This window comes from Rhinolophus sinicus, chromosome X (assembly GCF_036562045.2).
Source record: "Rhinolophus sinicus isolate RSC01 chromosome X, ASM3656204v1, whole genome shotgun sequence".
Lineage (NCBI taxonomy): Eukaryota > Metazoa > Chordata > Mammalia > Chiroptera > Rhinolophidae > Rhinolophus > Rhinolophus sinicus.
Genome location: NC_133768.1, coordinates 29,155,887 through 29,171,290, shown reverse-complemented (window position 1 = coordinate 29,171,290; position 15,404 = coordinate 29,155,887). Strand labels below are relative to the sequence as shown.

General features: G+C 33.5%; 1 protein-coding gene across 1 annotated transcript in view; it reads right to left on the bottom strand.

Annotated features, from left to right (window-relative positions):
• CFAP47 (cilia and flagella associated protein 47) overlaps positions 1 to 15,404 on the bottom strand; it is a 374,794-nt gene that overhangs the window by 224,436 nt on the left and 134,954 nt on the right. The window contains exons 28-30 of the mRNA XM_074323826.1: positions 12,817 to 12,939; positions 11,432 to 11,660; positions 2,694 to 2,912 (exon numbers count right to left, since the gene is read on the bottom strand). Coding sequence (XP_074179927.1) covers positions 2,694 to 2,912; positions 11,432 to 11,660; positions 12,817 to 12,939 — 571 coding nt within the window. The remainder of the gene's footprint in view (positions 1 to 2,693; positions 2,913 to 11,431; positions 11,661 to 12,816; positions 12,940 to 15,404) is intronic.

Here is a 15,404-nt window from a genome sequence, read left to right as displayed (position 1 = left end):
GACTTCAGAATGTGACTATTTGGAGTTAAAGCCTTTAGAAGGTGATTAAGGTCAAATAAGGCTGTTACAGTAGACCCTATATCTAATCCAACCTGACTGGTGCTTATAAGAAAATGAAATTTGGACACACAGAGAGACGCCAAGGGTGTATGCCCACAGAGAAAAGGCCATGTGAAAACAAGAAAGAAGGTGGCCATTTGCAAGCCAAGGAGAGAAGCCTCAGAAGAAACTCAATCTATCAACACCTTGATCTTGGACTTCCAGCCTCCAGAACTGTGAAAAAATACGTTCGTGTTGTTTAAGCCACCCAGTTGGTGATATGTAGGTATGGCAGCCCTAGCAAACTAATACAGGTATGATGGATTAATGCCTTAATGAGTCAAGTTATTTTTGAGTTCATAGTTTAATATGATAAAGTGCAATGCATAACATTCATAGTACCCACCCTAATTTTCCCCAACTTGACTCTCATTGGTTATATCTTCCCTCCTGAAATGCAAATGTTTCACTTTTTCTTCTTTTATCCCTTAATTTTATATTGCACAAAATTTTCCTCATTCCTATGAGGCTGTCCTGAGACCCAATTTTAAAGTTTTATTCCTTTTAGCACAGGAGCTCAAAAAGCAGAGCTCTGTGAAATAAAATGTTAATAAATATTTAATGACCATTAGACCCATTCTGAGCTATCAGTGACCCTGGGTGTTAAGAGATGCCAGAAGAATTAAATGCGGTTCCCGCCCTCACATACTCAAAAATTAGTGGGGTACAATGACTCATGAATAAGTCAGTGGTGTGCTATTTTCCTTAACTAATAGAATCTTTCTCATTTTCCTACCCAGATTGGGTACAGAGGAATAGGGAGAAAGTGCAGACTTTAATCTTCATACATCTTAGTCTCTTCTGACCTAAATAGTCTCTTTATGGTAATTCTGAGCTTTGCGATAAACAATCAAAATTTCAGACCTCTTCTACCCACCACCAGATGGCATCTGGGAAGAAGTAAATAAATCTTTAACTTCACGTTTCCACACTTTCATGAGTCACTTCCGAAGCCATTTATCTCATCCTTGTATTTTTAATTTGACATTATTTTATAAAGGCAGAATCTCCAAATTGTGTAAGGTCTCTTGGGACATGGATCATCCAAGCATTTGGGCTAACCTGAAGTAGGTGCGAAGGACTCTTGTACATGTACGTGAAGCTCTATGACTACTTTTCTGGATCCTCAGTCTCTTTGGCAATCCGTCCCCCACCCCCCACCCCACGACAGCTGCCACCTGAAGCCTAGTTGCCATGTTGGCATCTGCTGCTGTGGCCTGAGATGGGGACCCTATGTCTTTCCTCTTAGCCCCATCAAGGACCAAGAGGTCCCTCATTACTGACTCAGCCACTCCCCAGTCCTCATGCATTTGTCATTCATATTGTGACTTCACAGCCAGCCACCCTGTGGCCTCTTCATTTGCCAACCCAGTATCCCCCATAACAGGCTGCCTCGGTCTTCATTCAGTCACTTTCAGTGACTTAGAAACTTCTAGATCTCTTCCAAGTCATAAGAAACTCAAGGTAGTTTTGGCTATTACAATGATAATGAAAGTCTAAGAAATAAAGAAAAAATATTTGGATCAGTACATCAAAATATTTTGATGTCTAAATTTTAAGACTGTAGTATTGCTAGGGACTGAAAAATTCTAATTAGGAATTTTAAAAACTAAACACCGAATCTTTCATTGGCATTCTCGCTATAAGTGTCCTCTTGTTACCCTCCATCCCCACTCCTGCTAAGGTATATAAATATCTCTGGGCCATCTATAGAGTAGATTCCATACATGAATAAGCCAAATATAAAAACACAGTAATATAAAATATATTAACCCTAATGCATACATAATTCCAAGTAACAAATACTATTTTAGTGGTACAGGAGCATGGAAGATGGAATAATAATACTAGCTGTGAATGTGGGGATTTCCAGTGGACTAGGATACTGCAAATGTAGGCAAAAGAAGTGCTATGTATTCACCAACAGTCCCCTGACAACTTGAATGAGCATTGCTTTTCCATTTCTTGCCCACCTGCCATTTAATCTCCGCAGAGGAACACAGACATTGTGATGACAAGTGTTTTCCTATACTTTCTATCCCCATTTGTGGAAACTTTCACCTGCCTATTATTTGAATATTAAAAGATTTTAACTATGCAGATGAAAAGTTCACAGTACCCATAATTTAACATCATACTAACAGTAATGTGAGGAATAAATTTATTGGTTTCACCCCTTTTTTGTTCAATGGATTTATATATTTGCCTTATATGAGGATTCTCAAAATGAGGTTATGGACCAGAAGCATCAGTATTACTTGAAACATGTTATAAATGCAAATAAGTATCATAAACTCTGAGGGTAAGGACCAGTAATCTGTTTAACATGCCATCTCAATACCTTAAATGCATGATAAAGTTTTAAAGTGATTGCCTTAGATTATAAATTCAATAGGTCATGAAGTACTTTATTTTCTGTTATTTTTCCAATATATGTATTAGAGGGTCATGTATTACTGTGGAAACTTAGTAACTATTTTATAAAAAGACAAATAATATCACAGTTTATTTAGCTATCTACCTACCCATCTGCTTAGTTATCTATCTATCCAAGCCAAAATTACGTTTTTAAATCAGCACATCCATGCTCTTACCTGAGAAATTCAAGAAGTAAAGTATACTGCATATGAAGTTGAGTCACCCTTTCAGTGGAATTCTCAGGTAAAGATTGATCTGACTTCACTCCATCAAGGTCTCTTCCACTCAAGTGACGTATCACATCATAAATGGTTTTATTGTATCTTAAAAACTCATTCTCTCTGGAAATTCTTTTGCGTGATGAGTCTGAGCTGATTATCTTTTTACACACATCCCTATGGAAAGACAATTAAATTTTTTTTTTAATTTTAAAATGTGATGTTATAGAAATAAATGTTCAATGAGTAAATAAAATTCTATATAAAATCAAATAAGAAATTACGAAATTCATTTAATTCAGCTACTTATTAGCAAAAAACAGATTTTTTAGTAACTCCAGAGTTTTCCAGTATCTTATTTTAAGCACATATCATTATGTAATGTTGCTATTGTCAAATATGTAAAATTACATTGTGATTAAAAAATTTAAGTGCTTTGGATAAACAGTATAGTACAGGGATTATATCCTGGACCTATCACCTACTAGCTGAATAAGTAGGACAAGTTATCTAAACTCACTGAACTCAGTTTTGTACACTATAAATTGGAGATAATAATTCCTATAATAGTTTTCAAGATAGATTTCAAACATTCATCATACTTGGAATTACAAATTTACATACATTTTCTCAATATTTGTATTTAATACACAGAAGGGCACATCCTACATATTAGCCTCATGAGTGGGGATTCTCATTTTAAAGATAAAATCCAGAAACCTACTGTTCTCATATATTTCTCTGTAATTAAATAAGATAATGCAATCTCTATTTCCTGATACCTCCCCGCACCAAGTTGTGATGCATGCTGATTTTTAAATGGAGTGAAAAATTCCAACCAATTCTTGTTGTCTACACTTTATCAAATATCTAATACTATACTATTTGCTTGCTAGAAATCAGAGTCACAAATGTATCACTAGCTTAGACGGACAAATAAAAAGTGACCAAAGGGCCATTTTGAATGGCAGTTCTCCAGTTTGGTGGCTAATAGGTCTGTATCACATACTATAGGATACATGTATCCTATACATGTATCACATTGATGTAGGTAAGGGTTTGACTACCTTACCTAAATTTGATTGCTCAAATCCTGGTTCTGCCACTTACTCTGTGACTTTGTGGAAGTTACTTAACCTTTCCTCTTCAAGTTCCTCATAAGTGATATATATAAAAAGGGTGCCAAAAAACATGTATACACATTTTAAGGAAGGAAAAAAATTGTATTAAAATTACATTTGATGGTAACCACTCTGAGCATCTCTTGTAATTGCAGGAGTCAAACATGACTTGTATTCATCTTTTGTTATCGGTATATACTGAGTACTACAATTTTAATACAGTTTTTTTCCCTTAAAATGTGTAAACGGAATTACAACATAACCAGACAATGACTAAATAAGAAGAAAGAAACAAGATGAATGAATGCAAATGGAAAGAAACAATAAACAATATAAACAAACAAGGGCCCCAGATATTACAGCTGTAAGATACAGATTTTAAACTAACTGTATGTACTATGTTTAAAATTGAGAATTGTGTTACTGAATTCCTCATATAAATGATATAAAAAAGACTAAATGGAAAATTTAGAAATAAGCAAATCCCGTAAGTAAAGCTATGAAAGCAATGAGTTTAACAGCAGATTAAATCAAATAAAGAGAATTCATGTATTGGAATATAGGCCATAGGAAAGAATCCATACTGCAATACAGAGGGAAGAAAGATGGAATACAGAAAAGTGAACAAAGAAGGAGAGGAGCCCAAAAGAAAGGGGCAATCATAATCTGAAAGAACAGTGGCTGAGAACTTTCCAAAATTGACAATAAAAGTCAAACCACAAATGAAAAAAAACACTATCAACCCCTATAAAAGTAATCACAAAGAAAACTTTTCTAGGCATGTCACAGTGAAGCTCCTAAACACCAAATATAAAGACAAAATCTTAAAAGTGTTCTAAAAAAGATAATACCTTTAAAGTGTAAAATTAGAACTTCAATGATTTCTTAATAGAAACAATAGACGATACTAGAAAATAATATATCTTAAATATGCTGAAGAAATAACTGCCAGCCTAGAATTCTATACAAAAAAAAAAACACACCAAAAAACAAAAACCTATACAATTAGAATAAAGGTGAAAAATATAACTATTTTTAGAAACAAATACAGAAATCTGTTACCAAATGACCTTAATTAAAATATCTAAAGAGAATTATTTGAAAGGAAGAAAATCATCTTACACTGAAGATCAAAAATACAAAAGGAATGAAGAACAATAAAACTGGTAAATGTATGAGCAAATACTGACTGATTAAATAATAATATCTGAGATATATGTATACATACATACAGAGGGTGTCAAAAAGATGTATACACATTTTAAGAAAGGAAAAAACTATTAAAATTGTAATACTCAATATATACTGATAACAAAAGATGAATACAAGTCATGTGTATACATTTTTTGGGCACACCTGGTATATATATATATACATACACACATACTGTGTTTACCTGAAAATAAGACCTAGCTGGACAATCAGCTCTAATGCGTCTTTTGAAGCAAAAATTAATATAAGATCCGGTATTATATTATATTATATTATATTATATTATATTATATTATATTATATTACATTTCATTTCATTTCATTTCATTACATTATATACATTATATAAGACCTGGTCTTATATTATAGTAAAATAAGGCCGGGTCATACATTAATGGTCCAAAAGATGCATTAGAGCTGATTGTCCAGCTAGGTCTTATTTTCGGGAAAACACGGTACACACACACATATATAGTATATAACAACAATAGCAAATGACAAAAGGAAAGAAAATAAAGTTAAAATAGCATCTATTCTTGCTACATCAAACAAGAGAATAAAATTATGAATTAGTACAAGGCTTTAATTAGTTAAGAATGCATGCTGTATTGTCTAAGGTAATCATTAAAATACCTTAGGCATGTCACAGTGAAGCTCCTAAACACCAAATATAAAAGTTTAAAAAGTGCATTTAAACTTCTAAACTATTAGAAGATGAATCAAGAAATAAGAAAAGAATGTCTAACCAATCCAGAAGAAGGCAAAAGAAAGAGAGAAAGGGAACACAGGCAGAAAAATAGAATTTAAAAACATTGTAGATTGACATTCAAATGTATAGTAATTACATTAAATTTACATGAACCATAAAATCAAATTAAAAGACAAAAGTACTTTGTAAATACTAACCAGAAGTGATGTACCTATATTAATATGAGACAGCTTAGAATTTAAGGCACAAAGCATTACTACATACAAAGAAAGACATCCCATGTGCATAAAAAGGTTAATAAACCACACAGGTGCTACAATTGCACATTTGAATGCACTTGGTACAACTTAAAATCATATAAAGCAAAAATGACTGAATTAAAAAGAAGTAGCCAAATGTACAAATATAAGTAAAGATTTCAACAACTTTATCCCAGCAATTGATAAATAATTCAAAAATCAGTAGATATATATACACATAATTTAAAGAGTATAATAAGCAAACTTTGTTTAATGTACATACATGAAAAACAGCTTTCAATAACTACAAAATACACAATATTTTCCAGTTGAAATATTTATAAAAGCTAAATAAATGCTGGCCAGTAAACAAATGTCAAAAGTTTCAAAGAGGCTAGTCTCTGGCCTCAATGAAATTATGCTAAATATCAACAGTAAAATCACCAAATGCAAGCTTCTAAATGACCTTTGTAAAATAAAGCATATTGAAAATTAGAAACAAGTATGAGTGGGATAGAAATAATATATTACATATAAAAATATGCAATTCAGATAAAGCTAAACTTAAAAGAAAAATTATAGTTTAAAAATTCAATCTTTTCATTATGAAAACTCATGACTACCAGAAACAAAAATTAACTTTATAAATTGGTAAGGAGTTTCTTTAAAAAGCATACAGTGAACCTCATACTTAATGAAAAATGTTGAAAGGTTTTCACCCTAAGATTGTGATTAACAGGAGGATGCCTACTATTCAGTATTTAACTGGAGATCCTAGCCAATGTAATAAGACAAGAAAAAAAAATCAAAGATATAAGGATTGAAAAGAGAAAAAAGTGATTATTTGCATATTACATGTTTTTACAATGTACAAAAATAATCTACTCATGAATTTAAAAATCCAGACACAAACAAAAATGCAAACCGTATGATTATTCCTATATGGAGTTCAAACACTGATAAAACTAATCTTTGATGTTAGAATTCAGGAAAACAGTTGTTGCCTTAGAAGGTGGAATAGGACACAGGAGGTAGGGGGCTTGAGGGATGCTAGCAAGGAGATGGAATAGAAGTGTGGACTAGCACTGATAGGTACTGGAAAAACCCACTCTTCCCAGATGAAGTGGTATTTCCAGTATGATTTAAATGATCATGTGATCAGTTAGCGATCTTCCCAGTGGTGTGTGGAGAAAATGTTAATTCCCACAATTCATCTAATTTGAAGTGAGTGGACTGTAATCTTTACTATATTTCCTCTGATGACTTCTGAAACATAAATTGTGTTTTGTGATATTTTTCAACAGCTATTTCCATCTTTTGGTGATTTGGGAAAAGGCTGAAAATAAATAATATCTAAGGGCCTCTAAGAATTGAAAACAGACTAATAATTAATCAATTAAAGGTAACCACAAATAATTTCTTTGGTTTCTGCTATTCTGCCCAAATATATCTCAAATCAACAAATGAAATGAACTGTACTGCCGCACTGCTGTGAATTGGTATTTGTAAAGAGTGAAATTACCTGAGCTAACACACCAATAAAGCAACTTTTCTGACAATCTGTATCTTCAGGTTCAAGAAAGGTGATGCATAAATATGTCAAAAAATATTCAGTGTTAGAAAATGAAATTTTTTGATAACCACACCATAATTAACTCTACTTTTCAGGTAATACATTCTGTATTGGATGACTCTCCAGATGGGGGTAACTGCATGTAAGATCAGGGAATTCTACTTTCCCCATTAACATACATGACACTTCACTATAATTTATTGCTTGCCCAGGAGTTTAAGCTTCACTTGGTCTGAAATCCTAGATTTAACCTGTAAATATTAGGATTACAAAACTTCCCTCAGTTCTAGACTACTACCATGTTTCCCTGAAAATAAGACCGGGTCTTACATTAATTTTTGCTTCAAAACACGCATTAGGGTATATTTTCAGGGGATGGCTTATTTTTTCACATTCAACAATCTACATTTATTCAAATACAGTCATGTCATCTTCTTCTGGAACATCGTCATAATATATTAAATGCACATAACGTCTGGCTGATGATCTTAACTGGGGCTTATTTTTGGGGTAGGTCTTATTTTCGGGGAAACACAGTATATTCTTCATCTCCCTGAATTGATGTACCTAACCACATGTGCTTGTAGTGTCTAGCCTAAAGCCAAAGACCAAAATGCCAAATGGTGGAGTTCATGTCTTTCAAATGTTAAAAGTTTCCTAAATCTTAATCTGAACCCCCATAATTCACAAGTGGGATGATGCTTAAAAATATTAGTTCTGGGGGTGAAATGCTCAGGTTCAAATCCTGGCTCTGCTATTTATCAGGTGATTGACCTTGGGAAAGTTACTTATATTGCAAAGCAAGTTCAGTATGACAGACTATTAGACCACAATAATGAAATCAATAACAGAAATGATGAGTCATTAAGTTGGAACTATCAGAAGATAAACGGAAGAGGAAAACTGTAGAAAACTATGAGAATGAAGGGTAACTTCCTGTTCAGGATAATAAATTAAGCATACGTGCTTTTCCTCTCTCCATTTCAAAACATACCTGAAAAGTCAGAAAGGTTGGAGAAAGGGAATAAACCTATCACAAGACTGAAATTGGGAAAAGGAGCATTATTATATTAGAAACTTTGAAGAATGTCTATAAGACAGAGAATGGATGGAATTGTACTGAGGAATAAATCAAAATGGACTACATAGCAGTAGGCTACAGGGGGAAAGGAAGCCATATTCCCTAAAGGACTATAAGAGAGGTGCCAAGTGTAGAATCAGCAGATACAGAGGGAGAAAGCGACCTGTGGTACAGTAATTATGATGATTACTATACATGGAAGACATATTTGAGAAGGCATGCATCCAACACAAAAACAGGATGCTATTATCACAGAAAAAGACAGAAGGAAGGAAAGAAAGGAGGGAGGAGAAGAGGAGATAGAGAATAGATCGGGAGGGTAGGAAAAAATAGAGAAAGACAGAGTTCTTACAAAACAAAAATGTACATACTAATTTAAAATTGTTATAGAAGACTGAAAGAGGAAGTGAAGATCTACTAGTATAAGAAAGCAGAAGTAGAAAAAGATGAAAACCAAGACGTAATTGAGAGTGATATCAGACATGCAGATACACCGTCATTCTAAAATGAGATTAAGGAAGAGAAAACAGAGAAATAGCAGAAAAAAATACAGGAAAGAACAGTTAAAAGATGAGTTTTCTAAATGAAAGGGCCCACTGAATGTCAACTATATTAAATGATATAAGAAACCCCATGCTCAGATTTTATTTCAATAAATCACAGAATACATTAGCAGAGAAATGGGAACCATAAAATAATTCTGAGAGAATGAACACAGTACTCACAAAAGATGACATCAGTCTTATTAAAAACACTGAATGATTCCAGATGATGGAGCAATATAAGAGACACTGAGGAGGGAATTCAAGAATTGACAATAATACATGATGTTGGAAGTTATCTTCTTAGCCTGAGAGTCCGTGAGCCAAAGATTCCAAATTAAGAACTGGCACTGAACAACACTGTTACTTGGACAAAGTTTATCTTTAGTCAAAGTTGTTTCCCTGTGGGCAGCTTCCTTCCCAGGGCTGGGGAGGCCCCCATATTCCTCTAGAACTGTCCTTCCCCAGATAGCACCCCATGACTTAGGCTGTTTCTCATTTACGTATCAAAATAACAAAGTACTGGAATCCATCAGGTAACAACCAGACTGACAATGTAACTCATTAGTGGGAGTAAAATGAAACACACACCAGAAAATCACCCAAAATTAGAAGAGATTTTAAGAAGCTTGTATTATTTGATCCAGTGACCCCACCTCTGAAAACCTTCCTCTGTAACATCCAGAAATGTCTGTTACCATTTATAAACAGATATGTTTAATCTTGCTATAATTTACATTAAGAAAATATAGAAAAAAGTAACATAAGTAAATACCCAACAATTAATGTAAATAGGCAAGTAAATAATCAATGAATGCAATAACATATTATACAACAAATTAGCAATCATTATGATAAAAATATAGAAAATTAAAATTAAAATCAAAGGCTCTATAAAAAAACAACAAAAATGAGAATGCTTAATAGCAAAAATTCTGGGATGTAGCTAATGTGGAATAAAGAGATAAATTTATAGACCTAAAAATAATTAAGCATACAATTTAAATTTAAAGAAAAAGTAAATTATAAACAAAACAGCATTAAATAATTTAGAAAATATAGAAACAGACAAATTAATCCAAGAACTTGTTATATTAGAAATAAAAGTAAAGTGTTGTTATCTATAATCAAGAGAAAATAAAATTGTAAACAAGGAAAAAATTATAAATGCAAACAGTATTAGTAGTCACAATGGTTAAATAATGAATTTTAAATGCCCGATCAATGATCTGCACCAAAATGAAATCATTACAATTTACTCAAAATAGGTAAAATTTTCAGTAGAACAAACACCAAAACAGGGAACTGAAAAGTTCTAACAATAACTTTCCTCAAAAATTCCCCGGAGTCAGAAGATTTCATGACCAAGCTGGTAAATTTTCAGGGTATCTACCACATTAATTTTCTCTGACTACAGACAAAGATGAGCTATTAGCCAATTTATTCTATCAAGCTGATATTGTCCTATTAATTTAAAAAACTGGAAAAGTTAACTTATAGGAATAACATGTAACCTAGCTCACTCTTGAAAATAGATGTAAAAATTCTAATATAGCCCTTCTAGCTAGAGATTAGCATTCACCCCATGTGTTAGCAAGTTCCCCAGGAGAACTGGAAAGAAAGGAGACAGAGAAGCTCTAATGAACACTATACCACCAACGCTGTAATAAGGGAGATGCCTAACTTCCTGTTTAAATTAACAACAGCATTAAGTGGCTTGACATAACCAATGCAATTTAATTATTTTAGACATGCTGAGTAATACAACAACACATGAAATAGTGAAGTAAATGTATTGTCAAAGAGAAGATAGTGTCAAAGAAACTGTTCACTAATACTACTGTCTCCTGGATTATACCCTAGATCTAGGGTTGATATTTCTTTCATTTATAGAGAGCTATGGCATTTCCACTTTTTCAAGTTTAAAAGGGCTTTTCCTACCCACAGTTTACCCTTCGTACTTGACAAACGAGGAAACTGAGGTTCAGAGATTTTCAGTACCTGCCTAAAATCGCTGGATGCTTAGAGAAAATGAAATAGTGCGCTTATACTAAAGAAATGTACATTTGCATCTTTTTGCTTTTCTTATTAGCCTCCTCATAATTTATCAGTTTAGAATAAATTATTTAATATTGTATTTCACTTTGAACAATCCCAATAAATAGATATTTTAATATACAATACAAAGCAAGGGATTTAGAGAAACATGTAACTGTTACCTTCTTATAGTCTCTGGAATAGAGAGAGAATGGGGTCCTTCCGACCAGCCGAAGAGGGTGAACCAAGTCTGAGCAGCATTTACAGCTTTTTGAAATAAGTCATATGCCTTCGTTCCTTCTTCAGGAAAAAACTGCTCATTTTTCTCCTGTTTTATCATTGATCTAACACCTTCTTGCTTTGACGTTTCACTTTTGCCCAAATTCAATTTTTCAGGTATTATTTCCGTTCCTAAAATTCACATTTTTTTGTAAAAAGGGTTATTTGACCATAGAGTAAAATATTCTGTCAGCCACTGCTATTTGTAGGTAGAGACATACAGCGCATTGCACAAATTATTCTATGCTCTCAAAGAAATTGAGTCAATTTACTGTTACCTTAAAGAAAATAATAGATTTATTTTCAAATACTCACTAGAAATACTTTAGAAATAGATGAATTTCAATTTTAAAAAAATCTTAAATTTTCTTCTTGCCATAATGGTATGTGAAAATAGTCCCCAAATGGAACCTTTCATTTCCAATGATATATGTAAAATAGTTTAATAATTCTTTAGCTTTACTTGTTAGAATTGCATCTTAGCTGAAAAACTTACAGAAACAAAACATTGGCTTCAGATTCAAAATGGCTTTCGACCCAAGTGAAGCATTGCAATACAAAACATTTTTGAATTAGAGAAATTTTCAAGAACATAAAATGATTTTATCCTTTTTTTCCCCAAAAAATATCTGCTTATGTAGGGGAACAAGCACAACTCATTTAAAAACCTCGCAATATTTAATTTGGTTTGGTCCATTCAATAAAAAGAAAATTTTCAATACTACTCATACCCAGAGAAAGGAATATTTGAACAGTTAACTGCAAATAATACTCTCAAATTCACATATTTATCTGTGTTCATCTCTTTCTAAGACAGGCAACATTGGATCCAGTTAGATAATTAGGAGACAAACCCCTAGTTTGGCAGTTCCCAAACTGTGGACTGACGGAATCTGGGATGTCACAGCAAATTCAGAGGGACCCTGTAGGATATTTCACATTTGAGTTAAATATAACTACAATATCTGCTGGCTATCACATGAACTACTATTGTTAGGTTTTTGGACCAAACCACTTGCTAAAGGGAACTGCTTAGGACATATTTTGGCCTAGAGGAAAAGTACTGAGATACTACACATTCTGGGAACGAAAAACATTAGAGACTCTCTGCTTTAGATCATTTGAGAGAGCTCCCCAAACAGATGACCCACTTAAAACTAAGGACAAATTCATGTTTTCTTCATGGATTTCTTATTACTTGCAAAAACCCAAGTTTTTAATGAAATAATTTTAAACAAATCATGTTATGGACTGGGTTTCAGCAATACACTATATATTTGCCACATACCAATAAATAAACTCTTTGCAGGCTCAGCATTGCTATATTTAGAAGGACCAAGAGAGGATGATCCAGCTTTTCGGGAGGGAAACGAAATATTCTTTCCAGTCTTGACAAGGCTGCCATCCTTATCTGCAAATGACACATTGGATCATAGTAGGTCAATGATCTACAAGAGTATCGAACAAGCATTTGTAAATTCACTATTAAATTATTGCACCTGAATTTCATATATAAAAATCTATATAATAAATGTGTGTGTATACAGAGGGTGCCAAAAAATGTATATAATATACATTTTAAGAAAGGAAAACAGTATTAAAGTTGTAATACTCAATATATACCGATAACAAAAGATGAACACAAGTCACGTTTGACTTCTGCAATTACAAGAGGTGCTCAAAGTGGTTACCATCAGTGTAATTTTAATGCAGTTTTTTCCTTTCTTAAAATGTATATACATTTTTTTGGCACCCTCTGTATATACACATACTGTGTTTCCCCGAAAATAAGACCTAGCCAGACAATCAGCTCTAATGCGTCTTTTGGAGCAAAAATTAATATAAGACCGGTCTTAAACAAGATGTAATTCTTTTCAGGAAAGCATGGCCTGTACAGTTAGAAAGATCTAATTTGAAAACTTGGCACCACAGCGCCTGAGCTGTTAGACCATGGGTATCTTATACAAGTTGTCTGAAACACATGTTTTTATCCATAAAATGAAACCAAAGGTTCTAAAAGCTCATGATTTTGCTGTAAGGACAATTTTATGAGCAATAACACATATAAATATGGTGGTATATACTAAGTTTTTTCCAATCTTTCAGTAAAAAGCCATTTAGAATTTGCCAGAGAACCTTTATCCAGTTGGTGTGCATGGCTCCAGAATGTTACGCCACTATTGACTTCACAGAAGTGAGTCTTTGGGAATTCAATGATAGAATGGTTCATTGTGAATGCATTAGGTAGGATCTTTTCAATTTACCACCAAACTGTAAAACGTTCCTACGTAGTTGAATACAAACCCACATCTGTACCCTTCAAATAAAGTTACTCTTATAATGATTTTTTATTTGGCACCTTAGCTATAACAGGTAAATCACACGGCTTTACTTTTGGATATATTTAATATGTTTTAAGATTTCACCTTTACTGATCATAATATACCCTAGAGCCGGTAGCTACTATACTAAGTATGTAGTCTCTGAGGTCTCACAAATTTGGTTAGAATCCCCTGTGACAACCTGCTCAACATTTCTATGACTCAGTTTCTTAGTCTGTAAAGTGAGATCAATAAGAATATCGAACTCAGGGTTGTTGAAAGGATGAAATGAAATAAATTATGAGGCACCTAGCAGAGCACCAAATGCCTGGAAAGCACTAAGTATATATTATAAATTATTATTATACATATTTCTGAAGACCTTTAAGAATATTTAAGAATCATGATGTCTTTCTATAGTAATATTACCCAAAGGGATGCATTATTTTCAACCCATATATTTCATACTCAATTATCATACAAACATAAAAACTTTATTAATTTTTCTCCTTTTAAAGAGACAGCAATATTTTGTATAGTACCTTCTCATTTTCTGGGAGGATATTGTGAAAAATATAAAAGAGTGATAAAGCAATAATAATAACAGTGATAATAGTAATAATAATGAAACAATAATAACACCATTTTCCAGGTATTTACGGTCTGTGAGTCCTCACAAAAGCCTTTTGAAACAGATAAACAGGCATTGTTAGCACCCCGCTACACCCCACCAGGCACATTCTGTTTAATAACAAATGTCTGAGGAGCTGAGAATTAAAGATAAAATCATATGGCAAAATGGTGAGGTTGAAACACAAAATAGAATTTGCACCCCGTTCTGTGACTCTTCATCCATTGTTCTTTCTATTGTGTATTATTGGAAATCACCACCCACCCTATCCACTATATTAGAAAATATTTAAAAAATAACATCAGGATTAGTCAGGAAAATCTTTTAAATTTTGAGAATGTGTGTAAAATTTGTAATACATATATATGCTCAGAAGGAACAGTCAGAGAGGTGAGAAGAGACCCAGGGAAGTATTGTATGTGGAAGCCCAGAAAGTATGATGAAAGTGTTGGGGGGAAGAGAGGCAGTGGGGGAGAGAGACAGTGAGAGAGTATAGTCAACAGTATAAACTGCTGCTGAGTAGTGAAGGTACAGCATACAATGAAAGAATGCTTCTTCCTCACCTGACATTTTTTTCTGGTTAAAGGGAGCCCTAAAAGCCTGGTTTCCTTTGGTATTTTTCTCCATCTCTCTAAGAAACTAAGTGATTTATCTGGTTGGTAAGTTTGGGAAGAGCAAATCAGGCATGCCTGGCCTGAATCCACCCTCTTTTCCTCTTTGGGAATGAACCTGTCCACTGAGAGAATACTGTCTCCTGTCCTCCCTGTTGCAAACCTCCCCAAAGCAGCTAAGAGGGAGGCAGAAGCTGAAGGGCAAGAGTAAGCCAGGTTAATTGATTAAGCAAGGTCCCTGGCGAATGGAATTCAGATAAAGAAATGGCCTAAGTCAGGAGAGAGTCTTGTCTCCCAGCTTTGGGACAGGAGA